The 22,920-nt window shown below is 41.1% G+C and overlaps 1 protein-coding gene across 3 annotated transcripts in view; it reads right to left on the reverse strand.

Moving 5' to 3' along the window:
• LRRC1 (leucine rich repeat containing 1) overlaps window positions 1-22,920 on the reverse strand; it is a 126,944-nt gene that overhangs the window by 22,509 nt on the left and 81,515 nt on the right. For all 3 annotated transcript variants that reach the window (XM_027603041.1, XM_027603043.1, XM_027603042.1), the window contains exons 4-10: window positions 22,117-22,206; window positions 8,428-8,484; window positions 8,078-8,141; window positions 7,619-7,693; window positions 4,967-5,111; window positions 2,710-2,828; window positions 1,109-1,192 (exon numbers count right to left, since the gene is read on the reverse strand). In XM_027603041.1, coding sequence (XP_027458842.1) covers window positions 1,109-1,192; window positions 2,710-2,828; window positions 4,967-5,111; window positions 7,619-7,693; window positions 8,078-8,141; window positions 8,428-8,484; window positions 22,117-22,206 — 634 coding nt within the window. The remainder of the gene's footprint in view (window positions 1-1,108; window positions 1,193-2,709; window positions 2,829-4,966; window positions 5,112-7,618; window positions 7,694-8,077; window positions 8,142-8,427; window positions 8,485-22,116; window positions 22,207-22,920) is intronic.

The following is a 22,920-nucleotide window of genomic DNA, read 5'->3' on the forward strand; positions in this document are numbered from 1 at the left end:
CAGAGAAGGGCCATAGGAAAATAAGAACACACAAGTTCTGGCTGGTGGGATGGTAGTTTTAAAATTATCCCAAGAGAAATAAAAAATAATAATAAATAAATAAATTAAATAAAATTATCCCAAGAGAGATGTAAGAAAGGGTAAAAACAGAGATAGGAAGGACACTGCGCCTGGCCAGGGATCATCTCACACAATATGACACCTTTTCATGTGAGGCCTAACAAAGGGGACGGGGCTCACCAACATTTGATGGGGGGGAAGAAAGGCGGCTAAACTGAGTTTCAGGCTAACAGTTAACAAAAAAAATCAACTACCCATCTCCCAGTTCCTCTAGTTCCAAATAGAAGGTAAGCTTTCTTGTTAAACATCACACATACATCCTTGTTAAATCTGCTCTGAGTCCCCTTGTTTTCAGCCAATTCCCTTGCCAGAACTGAAGTGCCTCTATGACTGCACAACTACTTCCCACAATGCATGGTGATGGTCTCTTCTCCTGGTTGGATCATTCACACACACACACACACACACACACACACACACACACACACACACACACACACACACACAATTCCTAAGAATCTGGCTACAGCTGCCCATTCACCTCCCTCTATGTGAATGCCTTTGTGAAGAGTTCATTCACTCTCTCCCAGACATGAACACTGCCGGGTATCGGTCTCTGCCCACTAAAAGGGTTGCATCAAGGTCCACTTTTATAATTCCAAAGGCTTAGGAAGCAGTTTAATTTCACATTTAACTCCGTTAGACCCAACGTTATCCATTTCCTCTGCTAAACTCCCAAATTACCTATTTCTGTCAATGGTTCTCTGTATGTCGGGCCAGAAATGTCAAACTCTCTCTTTCTCCCACTTAAAATCCTATCAATTCGCCTTTCTCAACAATGCTCATAGTCATCTGGACCCACCTACTCTCTTTAATGTTACTGATGATCATTCTTTGATATAACTCCTCCACCCATTTCTATGCTCACAAATGAGAGTACATAACATTTAAAAAGCACTGCAGTAAGTCTTTTAAAACATGTGACATTTTTGATCCCTTGTGTGCTATTATTTCTTTATAATTATTACTGTTTTTTTAAAGCACATACCTCTTTTGGTAAAGACACTAATTTATTTCTGTCTGCATTCAAGTTGCTCAACTTCTTAAGTTTTCCAATGCTCTTAGGTAAGGTCTGTTAAAACAACATTTTAATTATTAATTTAATACATTTTTTTAACATGACTCACAGTAAAACAGATCTTTTCAAGGACTTAAAGAATATCATCTCATCCAGCAAGAGACATAATAGTTCTTTCTGAATATCGGATAGGTCACAGCTCATTTGGAAGATGCAGAATTATGTATTTTGCATTTTTGTTAAAACCAGAGTATGTTTCAATGAAATGAAGTCAAAGGCACAGACCTGGAAACAGAGAAACACCAGTAAAGGAGTAATGCTCTTCAACCTAAGGAAGAATTTTCACCTCAAGATTCATCCCTTCATTGCCTGCACCTTGGAGAACACACTGGGATATATAGCTTGGATGACCCGGAAGCCAGAGGGCTGGGGAGACCAGAATCCTGAGCAGGAGTACAGTGAGGCTGGGGGAAGGGCAGGCGGCATGGGGACAGGAGCAAGGTGAGCAGGGCTGGGAGGTGGGGTGTGCAGAGCACTCTAGGAACCAGGTGGGGCCCTGGTGGAGGGGACAGCTTCAACGCTCCGCTGGAAGCCAGCGGCGAATGTTATGTTTACAGCTGTTATGATAACTATCTGTAAGCCTAAAACCATAAACTAGCATCAGAAGATTGGGGCACTTCCACTACACCCGCCAGAGGAGGCTGCCCAAGCTTTCTGAGGAGAGATGGGGCTGCGCTCCTGCTCCAGCTCTGTGTCCTACCCACTCGTGCTGTCTTTCTGCTCTCTCCACCTCAAGAGCACTGCTTACTGTTTTTATAAAGAAAGGAGAAAAGAGAAGAGGATAAAGGAGCAGGGAGAGTAAGGTAGGAAATACAGTGACAAAGAAAGGTGGGAAAGTACGGTGAAGCAAACACAGCTGCTAGAAGACAACGGAGAGAGGAGAGGATGGAGTGATCGGTGAGAGCCTGACGAAAGCAGAGAGCAGCCGGAAGGGAGCAGCAACAGAGGTCCGCTGTCGTCCTGCTAATTACCCCCCCCCCACCCCCGGTGGCTGACGCCAAAGCTTCGGCCTTGGAAGGATGGGGAAGCCCGGGCCAAGTGTGGGACACCTGCAGCTACCGACACCCCCGATCTCTAGGGTGGGGTAAGATCTCAGTTCCACGCTCAGCCCCACAAAGAGCACTCATCCCCCCAGTCCCGCCAAGGCTTTTCGCAGCCAAACACCATTTTCTCCCCTTCTCTCTCTCTCTTGCCATTTGCTCAAAGAACCCTGAGAGAAGGTTTTCTCCGGCGGTCTTCGGACACCGTGGCAGAGGCATCAGCACATCCCCATCCCTCACTGGAGACCTCTGTCAGCGGAGCCTAACTACCACTCTCTTCACTTAAGCAGGTTAAAAGCCAATCATCTTTATGTCCTGCATTTGCTTCAAAGTCCATGTTTTTAGATGTAACATAAGAAGATTTCCATACAGTCCACCCCAATTATGAGTAAGTAGACTCTACCCTAGTAAGTCTTTATGATACAGAAACCACACTATACATATCCATTTGAATGTGCAGCCCACACTCACCAGGAGCCGGTTTTCTGTAAGAACTAATTCAGTGAGGCTTTCACAGTCCCCAACTGCTTCAGGCAACTGTGTGAGTCTGTTCTGATCCACCTTCAAGATTGACAGTTTCTTTAGTTTTCCTGTAAAAGCATTATTTCAACTCATTACAACAAGACAGTTACAACTGTCTTCCTAATCATCACTTGGTATCTCTTATCTGTTCTTTTTTTGTCTTAGTTATTTTTTTTTCCTCACTTGGCTTTTCACATTATGAAACCACATCTTTCTCATTTAGATCACTAAAGGTGGAGAGTTAATTTTATCAGAACATCAAAAACAGTCAGCAATTAGAAACAAATCATTTTAAAAGTCACTACATAAAAAAATCGTATCAAAGCCAGAAACTTTACAGAAAAACAAACCGCTAGCTCTTGACGGATCTTTGAGAACAGGAAATGTTTCGTGTACAAAGGAGAGAGACTTTCATCTTACTCCAAGAATCATCCTCACTAAAAACAAAAAATACAGTGTGGTTTATTCTATCACCTAGGAGTGAAATTGGCTTAGTGAAGGCTTCTGTAATGAAGTGGTTCTAGGTATGCAGAATAAAATGGAAACCTCTGAAACGCCACATGAAGAATTGAGGTCAGGAAGAGTGGATTTTCTGGTGGTGCCCACAGGCCATGGAAAAGAGGAATGGGGTGACCACAGCTTCCTCAATATCCCCACTGAGTGAAGGAAATCCTCAATCTTTTGGATTCTCATGTTCAACTATAATCCAAGGAATGAACCTACAGAGCAGATATCCTTCATTATCTACTGAGAGAGGCTGGCATGGGGACACTGTCCCCAGGAAAATCAGAAAATGGCCTCTCTCTTAAAGGAGACGTAAAGCTGGAGAAAGGAAAACGTTGAAAAAATTAACTTGCCTTGCGTGTTGTCACAGAGCAGGGCAGGAGAACTAACAGATTCGTAAGCTCTTTATTTAGCATAGTCAATAAGCTACTAACACTGTCTCCAGAGGGTTTCCACCTGTCCAAACCAGCAGGAGAGGCACTGGCCTTCTCCACAGGGCACACTGAATTGAATCAACAGATCTCCCTCCAACTGAGGAGTCTCCTTAACAGTATTACTGGCAAGTGGTCTTGCTGCCTCTCCTTGAACACTTCAAGTCACAGGGCACTCATCCCTTCACTAACCAGCCCAGACTAACTGGTAACCAGTATTTCATTTATAACCTTTTCTTGCAGCTGTCTGAACTAGAAGATGCGGTAACAAATGGACTTCTCTTCTACAGGACGGCCTCTCAAATGCTTGAAGTCAGCCATCTCATGCCTCCTACTTCCTATGCCCAGCAACCAAACGTCCCCAGGTCCTACAACTGTTTTATTATCATTCTCACCGACCTTCTCTACCTGGAGTCAAAATCCCTACCAATTTTCCAACCACTCTGAACCAAAAGGCAACATCTGTGTTCCTGACCCATTGCAATGATCAGCTACTGCTTTCATCCTGACCAAATACTAGAAAGGAAGTGGTCCTCTGTCATACAGCTTTTCCAACTACTGAAAATCTTTTACAAACTTTGATATTTTGAATAAGAGTTAAACAAAGGTCAAAGACAGCAATCCTATGTTAACCACGTGGTTAAACAGTTTCTTACAACTTCTAAGTGGCTTTGCTATGGTGGAGCTCCTGGTCCATGTCTGTTTATACCTTCCCTGTGTTTATTTTCTCACACGGGACTGAATGCCTTTATGGTAAAGGAAATGTCTGGACTAATTTATTTTAAAGGAAATGGCATAGAATGGTTAAAGGAAAAGATTATTCTCAATGTACTAGAAAAGGCTCAACTCAAACACACCATTCTCCCCAGGTCATGTGATACGGTCAGAGTCACTTTCTCATAAACTATTTAGGATGCACACTTAGAAATTTCTTAGAGACTGCTCCCATGTCTGAAACATATCTATTATTCGGACTAATCTCTACTGAAATCGCTGAGACAAGATGCAGAAGAGACAGAGGAGTCAACACTTAGAAGTAATCATACCTACAACTGCTACCAAACCAGGATGACAGAAATACTTGCCTATCGAGAGACTTCAATTGCATTAGATGTTCTCCGCATTCCTTCTTTAAGAACAAATTAATGACATGGAGACTAAAGAAGCCACATCCCCAGCAACTGAGACTGGTGACCAAAGGATCAGAGTGAGCTCCAACTGCCTGAGACAACAGCCGGCATCTTTAGTAGGCAGTTACTTTCCATACTTACCTATGCCATCCGGAATCATTTCTATTAAGTTCTGGGAAATGACTAAATCCGTTAATGAAGTCAGGCCACTGATTTCTTCAGGAAGTCTTTCCAACCTGTTTTCAGAGACATCTAAGCACAGCAGGTTCTTCAGATTTCCTATTTCCTACATCAGTGACACAGAAAAAGAGGCTCATGCTTAAACCTGCCACAGTACAGAGGAATTTCTTACAGTGATTTTTCACAGTCAAATCCCAAAGTCATCCCAAGGATGTTTCTTTAGCGTTTATCTATATGAGAAGGCTGGAGTAAATTTCCAGACCCCTTTCCAATGCAAACGGGAAGCTGTAAAAATCACAGACACGGAGCTGGGAGGGATGCCAAGCCCTCCAACTTCAGGCAGGCAAGGAATCATTCTCACTTAACAGATGAAGAGACTGGCACCAAGAGAGAACAAATGACTCTATGGTTACATAATTAAAAAAAAAAAAAAAAAGGAGTCTAGAATCCAGTTCAAGTTTGGAATCAATCACTTCAATAGCAGCTTACACTTCAGAGTGACCCTGAGATTTTCTCTGTTAAGAAACCATCTACTTTATATCTCCCATTACCGGTAGTACTTGTCACAACAAACATCAGTGCAACTATACCCCAGCAACACTGGGGCATCCACATCCACTGATGCCTTTAACCTCAAAAGAAGAGAAAAGCATCCTGCTTTCAAAGGAAACAGACTATCCCAGGAGCAGGAAAAGTACCTCAATGAGTCTAATATTCTGCTCAAGAGATATCCTGCCTTCCGTTCACAAAATGCAGTTTCTCTCTTATGCTTGCCTCCCCTTTGCCATTCCACTGCCCCTGTATTAAATTCCTCTGGTCATTATCTTCCACCCAGGCCGTTAGCTCTGACCCTCATACTCCCTGGCCAAGTCTGTGCTACAAACTCTTGTTTCTGTATTTTCCTCCTGGAAACATAGCTGGCTGTAGGTATGCAATCAGACCACCCTTCTACTAAAAACATTAAAATGTCACGTGGCTCCTTGATATCTACATAAGTACAAATCCTTCAATCTATACTTACTTTGGTCTGATCTATTCTTTCCAGCTTCTCTCTTACCTAATACGCACCCTATGGACACGCCCCTGTAATTCCTGTCTGTAGGAAACCAGACTGCCTTTCTACTAATTTCAGGCCTGATCCTTGAAGGTGTTCTTTTTCATTAATTCGTTTTAACAATGCTTTTGTATCCTTTTCTTTCTGTCATCCATGACGACAGGGAAGTAATTCTGATTATTTGGACTATCTGATGAGTTGAGTCCTGGTTTAACAGAAGTTTATAAAGAGGGACGAATGAGACGTTTAAATAACCATTTACAACAAGATCACTGGAATTATAATTTTTTTGTGTTCAGGATGTGGCATTTTGTATTTGTACACAATCATTTATGTACATCTGTACACACACACACACACACACACACACACACACACACACACACACATTCTTTCCCCATCATGCCCCAGAACTGGTGTATTACTTTCCTGATAATCTCGTAGTATTTTCATTCCCCATCTGGTGACTCCCAAAGTAACCTGAATTCTCCCAACCAGGATTTCTCATAATTTCCTAGAGAAATCTAGATACTAATCAAACCTCCACCCATATCAGTTGCTAGTCTGTCTCCTTTCCCCAAATGCAGCCAAGACCTTAGAAAGAGACTGCAGTTAGTTCCTCCCTTCCTTTAGTTGTGAGTGAGGTCCTCATACTTCCAATGCTGTAACTACAGCCATAACACGTTACTGAGTACTTTCTCCTAGAGTCAGACCTCCTGCATTAACACGGCATTCCTCACCTAAAGTACATAGCACCATCACACCTGCTCCAACCAGCTGAGCATCTGATCTGCTTTAAACCTAGACCATCATGAAATATACCTGGACTTTAAAGACTGGCTGTGAGATATAGCAAAGAATAAAATTCAGTAACAGCTGGACAAAACCTAAGTAATGGGAAAATGCTTGTTTTTTATTGTTGGATTAGTTGGCTTCTGTTTCTCTCTCACCTAAGTAGAAGGCAAGCCTGCTTACTAGGGCTCCATAAGATGATTATGTATATAGAAGTCTATGCAGACTCCATTTCATTTGGAACACAGTTCTCACATTTGGTAATAGTCGGAAAAACCTGAACACCTTGACAAAACAGCTAAACCACAAGCAGTATTTGCAAAAAATTTGAAATAAAAGCTTTTAACATTTCTTTGACATCAACTATTACAGAATAGAATGTGGTTACAATCTTCCCAAAGCACGTGGCACATCACAAAGAGTGGTATAAATGGATACCATCTAAGAATCAGGGGTCCTGGCAATTTACAGATTTGCTGGGCTTGAAGTAAGCCACGTGGGGAGCATGGATGAAATAAAATACAGACCTCACAAACTAAAGGATATATTTGCTATCTTTAGAAATGGTGGGTTGAGGCTTTCAGTTTTTCTGTGGCAATGTAGCATGATGAATGCTTAATATATTTTATCAAATGTGCTTTTTCAACCAATGTTTTTGGTTCTCAAGATCCCCGTTATAGAAAATTTCACGCAGAAGCAGGCAATACATGAGTGGTGTCTGTGGGTGTTTTATAATTTGGGGGAAACAATGTGAAATCACCACCTACCTGAGGTAATTCTGACAGCTGATTTCCATCCAACCAGAGATCCTTTAGATGTAAGAGAGCTCCAATTGATTCTGGCTAAAACAAACAAACAAAAATAATGTTATGGTAACAAAGATCCAATGTTTAGTCTTCCACTAAGAAAGAATCCCAATTCAACAGTTAATAAATGGGTACTATAGAGGATGTTTGTTGGGACTTCTCCAATGCAAGTCCCCCATCCTAAAAGCACTCCCAAAGCTCTCCAAGAATGCCAGTGGTTTCCATTTCTGCCCGTCATCTCGAGTCCTGACCCTCCCCACCCCTACATCGTAATTCCTAACCTGTGTGAACTGAAACACACTCTCTAATGTTGCCAAGCTGTATCTGTGAGAATACATCCCTAAAGATCACCACTAAAGTATGTTTTGATCACACCTAAGGGCAAAATTAAATCTAAATCTCTCCTCAATACAGACTTACCAAATTATATATCTCATTGTTTCCTAAATCAAGTTCTTCTAGTCTTCGCAGCTGGGTAAGAGAGCTATAAAAAAAAAAAAAGGAGAAGGAATGCTTAGAGAGTACTTAGAAATGCTGAGCAATACGGTATTCCTCACTCGGACTCATTTCCAAAACTAAGACTCATTTGGACTGCACGGCTGTACATATTACCAAGGAAAAACTATTAATGGAAGGCTGGCATCTCCTAAACTTTCCAAAAGACACAGAATCTCTTTTTGACAAAGTACTGTAGTACCTTTTTTTTTTTTTTAATACTTGAAGAAATTCATGTAGTACAAAATCCCCTCTTATTTTGCCCAGAGACTCACTCAGGAAGATACGTAAGAAGATTCTCTCTCAGTTCCAGGGAAGCCAGGTTATAAAGACTAGAAATGAACAAAAGAAAAAACAATATAAGGAAAATTCCTGAGATCCTTCTTCCCATCCCCCCCTCTTCATACATACACTCCACAAATAGCAATTCTTAATAAAAACCTCATACGTCACTTCCTCCCAGGAGAAAAATATCTATAACCACTGTCCCTACCCTCATTAAAAACAACATACTCTCTACCTCCCAAGTTTTAATATTAAAATTAAAGGAGAAGCATCATCAACGTAAGGCGCCCTCATTTAAATACTTGTTACATTTAACATGTGAACATAACTCAGTAGTCATCAAAGACGACCACTGCCGGGACCAAGATAGAAGCCAAATATGTGCTTCCAGACTTCAGAATGTCAAATATGTGCCATTACCATAAAAAACAGTAATGCCTTTAATCTCACAAAGGTCAGAGTTCTTCTTCCAAACATCAGTGAGAGACCATCCCTGTTTGAAAGTAGTGGGCATCTCAGTCCAGAGGGCCCATGTGCTCTACTTAATATCACAAATTCAGGGCGCCTGGGTGGCTCAGTCAGTTAAGCGTCTGCCTTCAGCTCAGGTCATCATCCCGGGATCCTGGGGTGGAGCCCTGCATTGGGAATCCCTGCTCAGTGGGGAGTCTGCTTCTCCCTCTGCCCCTCCCGCCTCCTCTCATGTGCTAGCTCGCTCTCGCAAAAATAAAAATAAATAAATAGAATCTTGGGGCGCCTGGGTGGCTCAGTCATTAAGCGTCTGCCTTCGGCTCAGGTCATGATCCCAGGGTCCTGGGATCGAGCCTCGAGTCAGGCTCCCTGCTCAGCAGGAAGCCTGCTTCTCCCTCTCCCACTCCCCCTGCTTGTGTTCCCTCTCTCACTGTGTCTCTGTCAAATAAATAAACTAATTAGTTAATTAAAAAAAAATCTTAAAAAAAAAAGATCACAAATTCACAGAGTACCTGGAAGCAACGGTATGGAAATGACGGCCATTTAAATGCATCAAGGACAGAGTAGTAACACACCTCACATGGTGCCCGGAACACAAGACTGATTCAGTATATGGGAACTGTAATAAAGCTGCTTTTATTCCTATGAAAGGCCACAATGGCGCTCTTTTCTGCAGATTCTCCTGCCTCTCGGGTGTAATCCATGCCTATCGGGAGCATGGTGAGAGGAGACAGATGTTTTCCCCGGACACTGATTATCTGGGTCGAATTTTTGCAGGCAGTGGTGGCTCTGCCTCACCAGACACCTCACATGCCCAGGGGACGTCAGCACCAGCTCACATTACTGATTCAGAAGGCAACAGATTCATCTATTACTCCACCAGGCACTGTACTAAGCTCTGCACCAATTGAAAACTCAAGCTTTTGCTCATCTCGCCATAGTAATGTCCAGATTTGGAGGACTTTTATTGTGTGAACACACAGAACACAAGGAGTCAAACATTATCCCAACACTCTAATCTGCCTTAATCCTCCATTCTCCTTCCAAAATGAAAGCCAGAATCATGGGTACTAACAAAGCTGGTTTCATAACATCAGAAAACGTAAATTTGATTTGCACAAACAATAGATACACATATGTGAAGCCTGTTTGCTTGAAAATGTATCTTAACTCGATGCTGAAATGCACAAAATCTGTATGTCCTCCAATTTTAGAAAACTCAGTACTTCACAAAGTGGAAGCAAGAAAAACTCTTCAAAATATATTTTAAAAAAATCAAAATCCGTGCTAGTAATTATGAATTTAATGCTAACATTCTTAAGAAAAAAGTGTAGGCCAATGGGAAGTTGCAGCAATGTAGCTCTACTGGGCCATGTGTTCACACGGAAGACAGAAGAACTGGAAGGAGAGGGAGGGGAGAAGGAACCACCCAGTATCTATTTCCAAAAGCAACCTGTAGATGAGGGTGATAAGTAACTTTTGTGAAGCCTCTGTAAAAGCAAAACACTGAACAACAAAGGGCTTTGTTTTCAGTTTTCATGTAACCCCTGGCCAGTTTTATTGAGGAGGTGGTAATCGTTTGGCTATTTTCACATTTATATTTTAACAATCACTGATGAAATTGTCATTTTATCTAGTCAACATTCATTGCTTTCACACCAGTTTTGATACATGAAAGGCATACACTAATAAAAGGAGGAAAAAGTCCTTCCTTGTTTCACAAACTTTATTGGTAGGCATCACCAAACGCGCTCTTTAAAAGCAGTTTTCCTGGGATGCCTGGGTGGCTCAGTTGGTTGGGTGTCTGCCTTTGGCTCAGGTCATGATCCCAGGGTCCTGGGATCGAGCCCTGAATTGGGCTCCCTGCTCAGTGGGGAGCCTGCTTCTCCCTCTGCCTGCTGCTGCCCCTGCTTGTGTTCTCTGACAAATAAATAAAGTCTTTTAAAAATAAAATTTAAAAAAAGCAGTTTTCCACAGGCCTTGATGCTGAGCATTGTCCTGAGGCCTCCCGCCTGACCCGGACCATCTGCCCGCCATCTCTGGCAGGAGGCGCACACACAGCTCCTCACACACATCATCTCTTGATTATTAACAACCTAGCTGGGTGATGACAGGCCGGTGACACAATTAGGAACATGGCGTTTTGTGTGAATTCCATTAGAAAATGGCAAAAGCACAATTCAAGTCTGGTGGGAAGCCAAAACTCCCACTCTCACCCTACACCGCCGTGAGGCATCTCAGGGGCCCTCCATTCTCTGGACTCTCTTTAAATTTCAGTTTTAAAAGCACCTATCATATACGGGGCAAATATGTCAGTCTTACCTTCTTAACCACACCCAGAACACTAGGATTTTTAGTGTTTTATGTCATTTTAAAAATAGGGCACACATTTTTAAATTATCTTTACATTTTCTCTTGAGGATAAAAGGCACAAGCCATGGTTACTAAAAGCAAATAATGCTTGAGCAAAAATACTGCAAAAATGCCAGCAGACTTCCAGACGTACAGAACTTGATAACGTCCCGTTACAGAAAACGCACGGTTCCCACCACTACCACGTTGACACCCAAGTAGAACATCCTGTTAAGCAAAAAGGTTTTGATTCCAAAACTTCTTAGTTTCCACTGGTTTTGGCCAGTGGGGAAATGGGAATGTATATGGGTGTTATAAAAAAAATACCCGATTTTTGTAACTTTCCAAAATTCAAAAATTAATTTAAAACAAAGGATATAAAATAAGAGCTTTTCTGAGGTAATGCTTCCCCATAACTTCAGACTACAGTGAGCTGCGGGCACCGGCCAACTTTTAGAAAGATAAAAGTTGCATAGTCCCGGGGCAAGTACAGAATCCTACCAGCGCACTCCAAAAGATGGTTCTCCAAACTGTTCTAGTAACAGCTGACATAAAATGAGATCTGCCTAAATGCAGATTTAGACCAGAGAAAGTAACACAAAACTGAATGAATAAATGAACAAATGAATGATCTCCCTTCTTAGCCTTTCAGAATACAGCATGCATCTTCAACCCAGATGTCAGGAGAGTGCCTTTCCCATCAAGGAAACCTATTCAATTCAGCACAAACATCTCTGCCTCCCTTACAGCACCTAATAAAAAACATGCTCTGGCAAGTGCTGGGGTGGGGGAGTCAGACTCAGTTCTGTCCGCTTCTGAGACCAGGCTCTTAATCCCTAGGCCAAGAGAAACAAGGAGACTCAAACTCCACATGCCTTTATCAGCCACTTCAGTTAAAACGTGATAGTATGGAGACCAAATAAAGCATCAGATGTTTCTAATACTTCTACAAATGTGAAAAAATGAGACACTTGAGACTCAATATGAGAATTACTGGTCTCTAACACTTCGACCACTAATAATGATACCAGCAGCTTACTATATGATAGAGATCGTTGTAAGCCTTCGACAAGAACCAACTTTGTGGATGAGAAAACTAAAGCAGCCAAGTATTCAATAGTAAGTTTTCCTTCTACCTTCCTCCTTCATCTATCCAGTTTCCCACCACTGAGACCCTTCTCACCGAAAATCACCCTTTTGTTACTTATATATTCATCCAGAGCTTTCTTTTATGCAAAGACAAGCAAGTATCCTCCCCATCTTCGCATGTAAGTTATCCCACACACATCTAGGACTTTGCTCGCACAGATTTCTTTTTTTAATATATTTTTTTATTTATTTGTCAGAGAGAGAGAGAGAGAGAGCTGTGTACACAAGCAGGGGGAGTGGCAGGCAGGCAGAGGGAGAAGCTTAGCAGGAAGCCGGATGCAGGACTCGATCCCAGGATCCTGGGATCATGACCTGAGCCAAAGGCAGAGTCTTAACTTGACTGAGCCACCCAGGAATCCCTGCTCACACAGATTTTTGTCTCATTTCTTATTTGTAAATATTGGTACTCTTTTTTTAAATAATTGCACAGTATATTACTTCTATAAACACCTTAATTTTTTTTAACGATTTCCTCATTTCATTAACAGGTATTTTACTCTTCAATTTTAAAATCTGGCAAATTAAATTTCTGGGCAATACTGTTGGAGTGACTTCATCCCTTTCCTACAAAAAACATGATTTTCTATTCTCCCTGTAACACCTTCCCACCATTTCTACCACCAAATGGGGTAAAACAAAACAATAACCACAAACAACTTAATAAGCTCTTACAGAAAAAGAGTATGTTGAAGCATTTCTTCTCACACTAATGCTTAATGTTTTACAGAGTTCATGATAGTAGGGACAAAAGTTATGATGTTAAGTCAGAATGTAGGCCATCTGTATTTTTAGGATTCTATTTCAGGGACTGGAAGAGTGGTTACTTTAAAGAATTTACATCTGTTCTCCACTATACTTTAAAAATCCCCTTTTAATCCACTTGGATTTTTTTTTTCCATTTTGGTGGCCAAAATCATTAAGAAAGTAAAAAATAAAATAAACAGAGGTAGAACAAGCAGACAAATGGCAGTATACTATAAAAACATTAAAATATACAATCTATAAACATTCATGGCAATATTACTTGACTGGAGAAAACATTATTAGGGACAGGGAGAGTTTGCTTATATATTCATAAAATTTCTGCTTTTTAGTATTTTTATTTTTTTAAAGATTTTATTTATTTAGCTGACAGAGAGACACAGCCAGAGAGGGAACACAAGCAGGGGGAGTGGGAGAGGGAGAAGCAGACTCCCCGTGGAACAGGAAGCCCGATGAGGGGCTCAATCCCAGGACCCTGGAATCATGACCTGAGCTGAAGGCAGACGCTTAACGACTGAGCCACCAAGGTGCCCCAAATTTCTGCTTTTTTAATACCAAATTAGTATTTAAGAAATCTCTGGTAAAAAATTTCCTTATGGTGGCTTTGCTCTAGAAACTTCCAAAAATCTTTATTTTTATTTTTGAAACAAACATTTTATAGAAATTCCTCGTCCTCAAAAAAAGAGCAGTAAGATTTATTCCTCTCAGGCAGCATTCACTAATACAATATAGGTAAGCAGCCTGGTCCTAGGCCTTATTAGTTAAGACCCACTCAAATTAAGGTCATCATTCCCAAGGGTGGCACACCCAAAATCGGACCTACATGCTCTATTTCAACCTGCCAGGGAACCCAGGACCTATCCAGTTGCTCTACTTCTATTAGCAAATTGCATAATTAAATGTTTACTGATAATAACCATTTTGTTACTGACAGCTACATTCTGGGCACTGTAGAATGCTATTTTTTGAGGAGCAAATTCAAACAGAGATATTTGGATATATTTAGACTAACTTACTTTTTGTTCTTTTTTGTTTTGTTTTGTTTTTTTTTTTGAGGGTATGTTTGTTTAAAGGCCAAGGACAGGGAATCTCATGCAAACAGATACATAAAGACAAATGCCCCCAGATGGAAACAGAGGCTTCCCAGATTCTCAAAATTCTCTACAAGTTCCCACTGGAGTCTTATGAGCTCTCAACCTCGCTGCCACTCCTCATGACCTGAAGGTCTTGGAGGCTCTGGCTATGTGTACCCGCCTTGTCACCAGGTTTGAGTAACTGAGGCAAAATGACCTCAGCACGTTACTCATAAGGCTACATTAGAGAGTATTTCCTGCAAGAATAAACTAGGTCGGGCTCCCAGGTACAGTCTCATCCTTCAGCAACACTAGGTTTCAAGTTGGCCTAAGGATCTATCACCACTACCTGATTCTAAAAAACGGTCATCACCCAAAAAGAAACTTCACGCCCTTTAAGCTATTCCTTATCCTGGCCCTGCTACCCACAACCTTATCCTTCCCCAGGCACTGGCAACCACTGATCTAATTTCTGTCTCTATGCATTTGCCTATATTGGATATGTCGTTTGAATGGAATCATACACCACGTGGCCTTTTCTATCTGGCTTCTTTTACTTAACATGTTTTTAAGGTTCATCCTGTTGTAGCATGTATCGGTACCCCAATACTTTTTTGGCTAAGAATATACCACATTTTGGTTATCAGTTCATCACTGATGGAAATTTGAGCTGTTTCCACCTTTTGGCTATTATGAATAAAAGCAGCTATGAACATTCATGCACAAGTTTTTGTGTAGGCGTGTTTTAAATTCTCTTTGGTAGTAGAATTGCTGGGTTACATGGTAACTATGTTCAACTTTTTGAGGAAGGAGCTGCTCCCTCAAGTGAGAGGCATGCATCATTTTACACTCCCACCAGCAATGGTTGAGGGTTTCAGTCTCTACACATCTTCACCAACACTTGTTATCGTTATTTTTCTTTTTTATTAGAGTTAGTGGGTCTAAAGTGGTATCTCACTGTGGTTTTGATCTGCATTCATCTGATAACTAAAATGATGTTGAGCATCTTTTTATGTGATTATTGGCCATTTGTATATCTTCTCTGGACAAATCTCTTTGTCCATTATTTTTTTTAATTGGGTTATTTATCTTTCACTGTTGAGTTGTAAGAGTTCTCTATATATTCTGGATCCAAGACTCTTATCAGATACAGATACATAATTTGCAAATATTTTCTCCCACCTGTACGTTTTCTTTTCACTTTCTTGAGAGTGGACTTTGATGCACAAAAGTCTTTAATTGTGATGAAGTCCAAATTTATCCATTTTTTTCTTTGTTGTGTGGTCTTTCAGTGTCACATCTAAGAAACCACTGCCTAATCCAATGTCACGAAGATTTACCTGTTTTCTTATAAGAGTCTTAGCTCTTACGTTTAGGTCTCTGCTCCATTTAGAATTAAGTTTTGTATGTGGTATGAAGTTAGGGTGGGACTTCATTCTTTCGCATATGGATGGTCAGTTGTCCCAAGAGCATCTGTTGAAAAAAACTATCCTTCCTCACTGAACTGTTTTGGCACTCCCGTCAAAATGAGTTAACTATAAATGCAAGGGTTTATTTCTGAATTCCCAATTCTATTCCAGTGAACTCTGTCTACCTTTATGCCAGTACGATACACGTTGATCATGGAACCTTGCTAGTTAAGTTTTGAAATCTGGAAGTGTGAATCCTCCAATTTTGCACGTCTTCTTTAAGACTGCTTTGGCTATTCTGGGTCTTTTATATCTCCATCTGAATTTGGAGATCAACGTGTCAATTCCTGCAAAACAAAAAAAAGCCAGCTAGAATTCTGATGGGGACTGAGTTGAATCAAGAGATTTGGGGAGTATTGCCATCACAACCATATTAAGTCTTTTAATTCATAAACACGGGATGCCTTTCCATTTATTTAGGTCATTTTTACCTTCTTTCAACAATGTTTTATACTTTGCAGTATACGTGTCTTACATTTCTTCTGTTAAATTTACTCCTAAGTATTTCATTCTTTTTGGTGCTTTATAAAGGGAACTGTTTTCTTAATTGCATTTCTGGTTTGTTCAGTGGGCATATGTGAAACATCGATATTACTCAGCCAGTGTTCTTAAAGCCTACCCAAGACTGGGAACTCTACAAAGACCCTAAGCAATGATTCCCTCCTCGGCTGCTGCCCTCCCATGCTAACTGGCAATTCAGTGATATGTAAAGTCATTTACTTAATTTTACCCCAGCATTTTCTAAAAGGGATATAAAGAAGTCTTTATAAAGTGCAAACATGTGAAAAAATTTAATGAAATAGAAAATGCAGCTTCTTCATGGAAGAAACTAAGTTCGAATCCCAGCTCTTCCATCCACCAGCAACACAAACCTGGGCGGACTACTTATCCCCACGTCACAGACAAAGCTAATGAAACCCAGGGTCGTTAACACCAACCTGAGTAGGCATGCTGTACCGACACCATGTATGTGCCTGACAGAGCACCCAACCCCTTGCAAATATCAGCAACTCCTTGGTCTCCTTCATCACATGGATATTAATACAGCTGTGCTCACTGATCATCAAAATTAGCTATGAGCTTTCTGGTAACAAAAGCAGAAAAGGAAATGCAATAAATGTCAGAACTGATATTAAAAGGAAGAAGCTTGGGGCACCTGGGTGCCTCAGTCGGTTAAGCGTCTGACTCTTGATTTCGGCTCAGGTCATGATCTTGGGGTCCTGAGATCAGCTCAGAGTCTGCTTGAGATTCTCTCTCTCTCTCTCTCTCTCTCTCCCTCTGCCCCTCCCCCTGCTCTTGCTTGCTCTAAATAAATAAATAAATAAATAAATAAATAAATAAATAAATAAATAAAATCTGAAAAGGAAGCAGCTTACCAGTTCTTCTGGTGAAATTTTTTTCCCTAAAAATACATAGTACAATCTCTCCCTAATGACTCCTTTTAGCAGGGAAATTAAGCGGTATTAATGGACAATAATTATTCTTCATTAGAAGGTTTTAGAGCAATGGAAATCTTTTTTTTTTCCTTTCATAGTTGTTTCTTTAATCAACTATATAGCATTAAGCCAGAAAAGTGACTGCAGAGGAACAGGCCAATGTGGTCCTCACAAAGCTTTAAGAACCTAACTGGGATGCCTCTAAATGTCAGGTTGGAAGCTAGCAGAGTGAAGGCGGTAACTCTGTGTGCCTGGTCCCAGGTACTCATTCCGTATGTTGGAGAAACACCAGGGTCGGTCCAGACACAAAGAGAGTTTAACAACCAAAGACTCCCCCACTTTCAGGGTACAGCGTGAGCCAGGTGCAAACGCTTGAACACAGAACCACTAAACTGTGTACAGATAAAGGACTAACGCGCTCGTTGTGTGGGCAGTAAAGCCTCGGTCAGGGAACCTGTGCACTGAGGATCTACATCACCTCTTCCCGTCATTGGAGAAGGCTGGACAAAAGAGGTAGAATTTCAGTCACTTAGTGAGGACAACCTTCGGCCAGTTGGTAAAGACAGGAAACAGGGAAACAATTTTAAAGCTCACTTTTTTTGAAAGGCTCTGAAGCTTTGCGCTGGGGTTGAGCAGAGCACGCTGGGTCTACATCACGGTAAAGGCTCCACGGTGCAGCAGACAAGTAATACCGGGCATCTGCCACAGTGGGCTCCACACTTACCTTGAAAATTATTCACTACAGACTTTTTTAGAGCAAATATGAAATGCAACATCAATGCAGAAAAAAATTAAAAAGCTAAGAATAGAGCTGTGCCAGCACAAACAGGGATCAGCAGAGACCACCCACCAAAGCACTGTTTCTCACTCTTCAGGGTGCCCGAGAGAGACTTCAGTGCAACCCCTAGGGACCTGAAAAAGTAGAACTGAAGGACCACCGTCCAGCTTAACTGACTCCCAAACATTCTCTTCTAGAATGGTGGTCCTCACACACTGAAGTATACACATGTACTCTTAAAGTTTTTTAAGTAAAAAATAAAGCATTTAAAAATATTTTATTAAAAATAAAAAAAATCTTCTGGGCTCTCAACAGTGAGAGCACTGTATTATGTAGCAAATCTTTTGTTTTACATTTAGGGACAAAACAATTGGTTCTAAATTGTTTTAATACTTGGTGTAATGGCTATACTAGGTGAAAAAATTCTTCACAAGTTATACTGATTCAAGAAGAACCATATTCTCAGCCTCATTTATTAAATTGTCATATTAATTTTTTTAAAAATTTCTTCTGCTTATGGTAAGGTCTTCGTTGAAATTCTGCTGATAAATCGCCATCTTCCCTGACATCAATCACTTGTTTATGAAGACTAATCAGAAGTTGCTGTGTTTTTGTATTTTTAACAAGAGTCTTAAAAACAAAATCTATTGAAGGCAAGTTAGTTTCTCACTCTTTCTAAACATCACCTTTACTTTGAAGGACAAGGTAATGTGCTGACGTGCCATCACAGAAAAGGGTCAGCAAATCTGGGACATTCTTACTTTTTAATAAAAGGAAAATGTGTGACTTTTCATGAGGTAACCAGTGTACTCCAACATGGTTCAAAAGATTTTCATGATTATTCCTCATCTCATTGCAAAGTATTAAAAGGATTCTACTATTTGAGAGACTTGCTTTATTAAAGTAACCACACTGATGGTACCTGGCTATGAAGTGCAGGACATGAACTGCAGCGCTTTGCAGCCCCTCGAACGTACGACAACCTGTGTGATGCTGGTTTCCTCCCACACACCAGTGGCTGAGGCTCTGCATTCCCCAGTATTCCTAACAGGGCACTCAAGGATTCAGGGGGGCAACAATTTCGGCTATTGCGCACCGAGGCACCCAGGGAAGCGGCAGCCAACTCACAGGAGCACCACAGAATACTTTACACTTGAGAGAGACACACATGGCAAGACTCAACAGCTGTTAGACACCACGTGAACCACAAGCTCTGATCGTTCAGTTTCCGCACTAGACAGCAGGATGTTCCTTCAAGGACATCGTATCTTTGCAAAGCTGGGTTTTCAGTGACAAAAGGCAAGAACCAGGTGAAAAATCAATGTGGAATGGGAAAAGAGGTGGCAGTGAGAGAGGCTGGGCAGTGCCCAGCAGGGACCCATATCTTACAGCAAATATTTGGCAATGTTTAAAAATGAAATAGGAATATTTATTCTTTCCACTTAAAGGTATTACTTTTTCAAACAGCTACTAGGTTGTCAGGACAAAAAGACTTAAGTTGGTGACACTTATTTAATAATGGAGCAAGTTAGGTATTGCCAGGGGCACTAAGAAAATGCTCCTTGGCCCCCGAGGGCCGTGGGAGCCGACGGTGCTGCAGGGGGAGTGTGTGAGGAGTAGTGGGAAACACAGGGTGGGGACCAGGAGAGCTGTGCTCCAGCCCCAACTTCGCCGTCAACCCCCAAACACACCTCCAGTTACCCAACCATCGGCAAACCAAACACACTGTGGGGCAGGCGCCCACTGGACGCCCCAGCTTTAAGGCACTGCAGCTGGCTTGCTCTAAAGGCTTCGCGCTCTCCTCCAGGCTGGACGCTCCTGCCCATCGTGAGGGGGCCTGTGTCCCTGACGAATCCATAACTTTCCCAGTTCATGCCAAGTACTGTGCTAGGTGCCGAAAAGAGAAACTGAGGTCCCGTTGTCAGTGATGCTCAAAAGGCAGACACTGAGGTGGCTGACTCATCTGACCAAATAAGCAGAGTTAATTTATGCAACAACTCCCATTTCAGAATCTACAAAGATAACAGTAGGTATGATCATTCAGATGGCCATTTCAGGTCCTTTTCAAACTTTTTTGGAATATCAGATGTTTGTGCCTTATTTACAAAACCATACTATCTCTGAGTAGTTGTTTGGTTACTAAATATTTTGGTTCAGTGCCCTCAAGAAACCATTTGGGAATCCTCTGGGAAACTGAAGAATTGTTTTTACGAGGAAAGTTCGTAAGTTTCAAATAATGACTTGCTTAAAAATGTAGTATACTTATGCACGTATGCGATTTCACCATTTCAACTGTTTCAAGGGCCTTTCCAGAATGGTCTAGGACACCAGAGATGCCCGATCTTCTCCAAGGACTCTGTTCTTTGTTTGTTTCTACTAGGTGAGAACTCTCTGTTACTTTAGCGTGCGCAAATCTTAAATCCAACAGGTAGAAACCATGGAGTCTCTTGCTTTGGTTAAAGAAAATAGTAACAACCAGGAACAGAAAACTCCCTATTTCCCATTTTCACAAACTGACCTAATAGGAAACAGTTGATTCACTTATCTGCCCCATATTCATATTTCCTGGGTGATGATTCACCACAGGGTACAAGTTCAAAGTGACAGTTTATTTTGGAAGCAATCAGTTACATAAGGCTATAATAGTAACATAAGATGATATAGTCTAAAATCAAAACAAAACAGTACCCTTATTATTGACAGAATATGCAGATACACAAGAAATCCTGAACATTGACAAAAGCAGTTACAGATACTAACAGAAAAGATGGAATAAAGGACATGTAATTTATTCTAAAATGACTATTAAGTAACATTTTCCATTAAAACAATACAGTGGGGAGTGACAGGTGCACTTTTGTCTAATAACAATATATTTCCTCTCAAAGCATTCAGGCTTTTTAAAAAAGATATGAATTGGGGGATAGAAGGGGTCAACACGTAGGCAGTGGTAGGCTGAGAAAAAAATGGGAAGGAGGGTATCAAGGCAATTAGATTCCAGAGATTCCCGAGGAGGAAGGGGAGTCAGTTTAGGTATTTAAATGGCTATTACATTCATTAGAAATACATGAATCTTGCCACGGCAAAAGTGGTAAGTCATGAAATCCACAGTAAAACATTATTGTTTCCCTGCAACAGATCCCATAAACTCAGGGTGTACTGGGGGCTTCCCGTCTCCTTCCCCTCCTGAGACATTAAGGACACAAATCTGCATCAGCAAGTCTACTGACAAAAATGTTTAAACAGCTTGCATCTCAGAAAAGCATGAATGTGCCGGCAGAAACAGGGGTCAGCCGGTTGTCTTCCGCCTGCACAGGATTGGGGGGGAGGGGCCAAAGTTGTCTCTGAAAAACAGGCTACTTCCACAGACCTCTGGAAAGAGACCCTTTGCAGAACGGACATCTGTCAGATACACTGCAGTTCTCAAAAACAAAGTTTCTGATTTGTCTTAGAACTCGGGCAGGACAGGTGAGCACAAGGGAAATCTTTTATGACACTGGGGAACACTGGTCCACTAGCTTTGGCCAGCCAGGTTGGGCTTTTAGTTTAAGTGGTAAAGCATGAGTCACAGCCTGACTTAACCCACTGTATGTCCTGGAGGTACGGAAAAGATCTGCTGAGATAATTAATTCATTGAGGGGATGAGTAAGAGAACATTTTTATTTCTTGCCATGGCAGTTCTCCCCGACCTCTAAGCCAGGAACATGGAAATGTGCCCATCCCACCCCATCCGTCTCTCCAAACACACCATTCCCACCCACTATTCTCAGGTCTGTGTGGACAAACACTGGTGGACACAGTTGTTGTTCAGGGGTACCTACTCCAAGTTTTCAATAAAATCGCCGAGAGTGGTAATTCCTAACAGTATTTATTGACAACCGCCTATATGACCAGCGCTACTTTGTTTGCTTAAGTTAACTACTTTGGAATCCCAGTTTGAAGAGCACGTCCAAACAAATTAGGTTTTTCACTAGTAACAAGCACCATTATCCTGTTTAACCCTTTAAATTTAGGGGCAACTGAAAGCAAAAACACTGGAGTCCGGCTATGATCTTTCTTGAGGGTGAGATTCGAGATCGGGTTAAAGGCTTTCTGAGTAGAAAAATAAGAGCTGTAAAAGAAAAGGAGGCTGAAGTTGATGCTATAAACACCCTCTCGCCCTGATATACACAAACCTCACATAAAAACTTACTTGCCAATATTTTCAGGCAGGGACTGCAGTGAGATATCATTTACGGAAAGACACGTCAAATTCTGTAATTCAGGAAAGCTTTCCGGCAATCTGCAACAGCAATGACAACAAAGTGTTGTTAATTGAAAAAGAAAAGTGCATGTATGGTGTATACAGGACATAAATGTGATGAATTTCTCCCATATGCTAACTGAAATAACCTCCTAAAAATCACAGTATAAAAGGCATGTTTGCCTTGTCTTCCTAGACAGAAGACATCAATAAGGAAAAAAACCAAGGCTTGGTTTACCTAGAAGTACAGGGGCATGATAAATGCTTGGTGGGGTGATCCAGAAATAATTACAGAGGAAAAGATAACACAAGCTCTCAGAATAAAGGGGGGAAAAAAATGCTGTGGCACTGCCCAGTGCCTCAAGAAAGAAACAGATAAACAGCTGCTGCAGCTGAAAGTGCCTATGAGGGAGAACATTTTATTGATTAGCAGAAAATAAAGAGAAAGTTTAGCCCAGAAGATTATAACAAAACACAGGACAGCAGCTTAATAATCTTTTTTCCTCTAGATTATAATACCCAGGGCAAAGCTATGGATTACTCAGAATTGATCAATTGACAGCAATTGCTGCTTTCTTAATATTTTTCTTTTAACTCGATTTAAGATGCCAGTCACTTGAGATAATTCTATGTTTTACTATGTTCCACACAAAAGGAAATTTTTTTATACTTCCCTTAAACTCTACTGAAGAGTGAGGTTTCAAAATAAAAGTATTCAAAAACTTACAAAGAAAGTTCACTTTCAGTATTTCT

Source organism: Zalophus californianus, chromosome 7, assembly GCF_009762305.2.
Source record: "Zalophus californianus isolate mZalCal1 chromosome 7, mZalCal1.pri.v2, whole genome shotgun sequence".
Classification (NCBI taxonomy): domain Eukaryota; kingdom Metazoa; phylum Chordata; class Mammalia; order Carnivora; family Otariidae; genus Zalophus; species Zalophus californianus.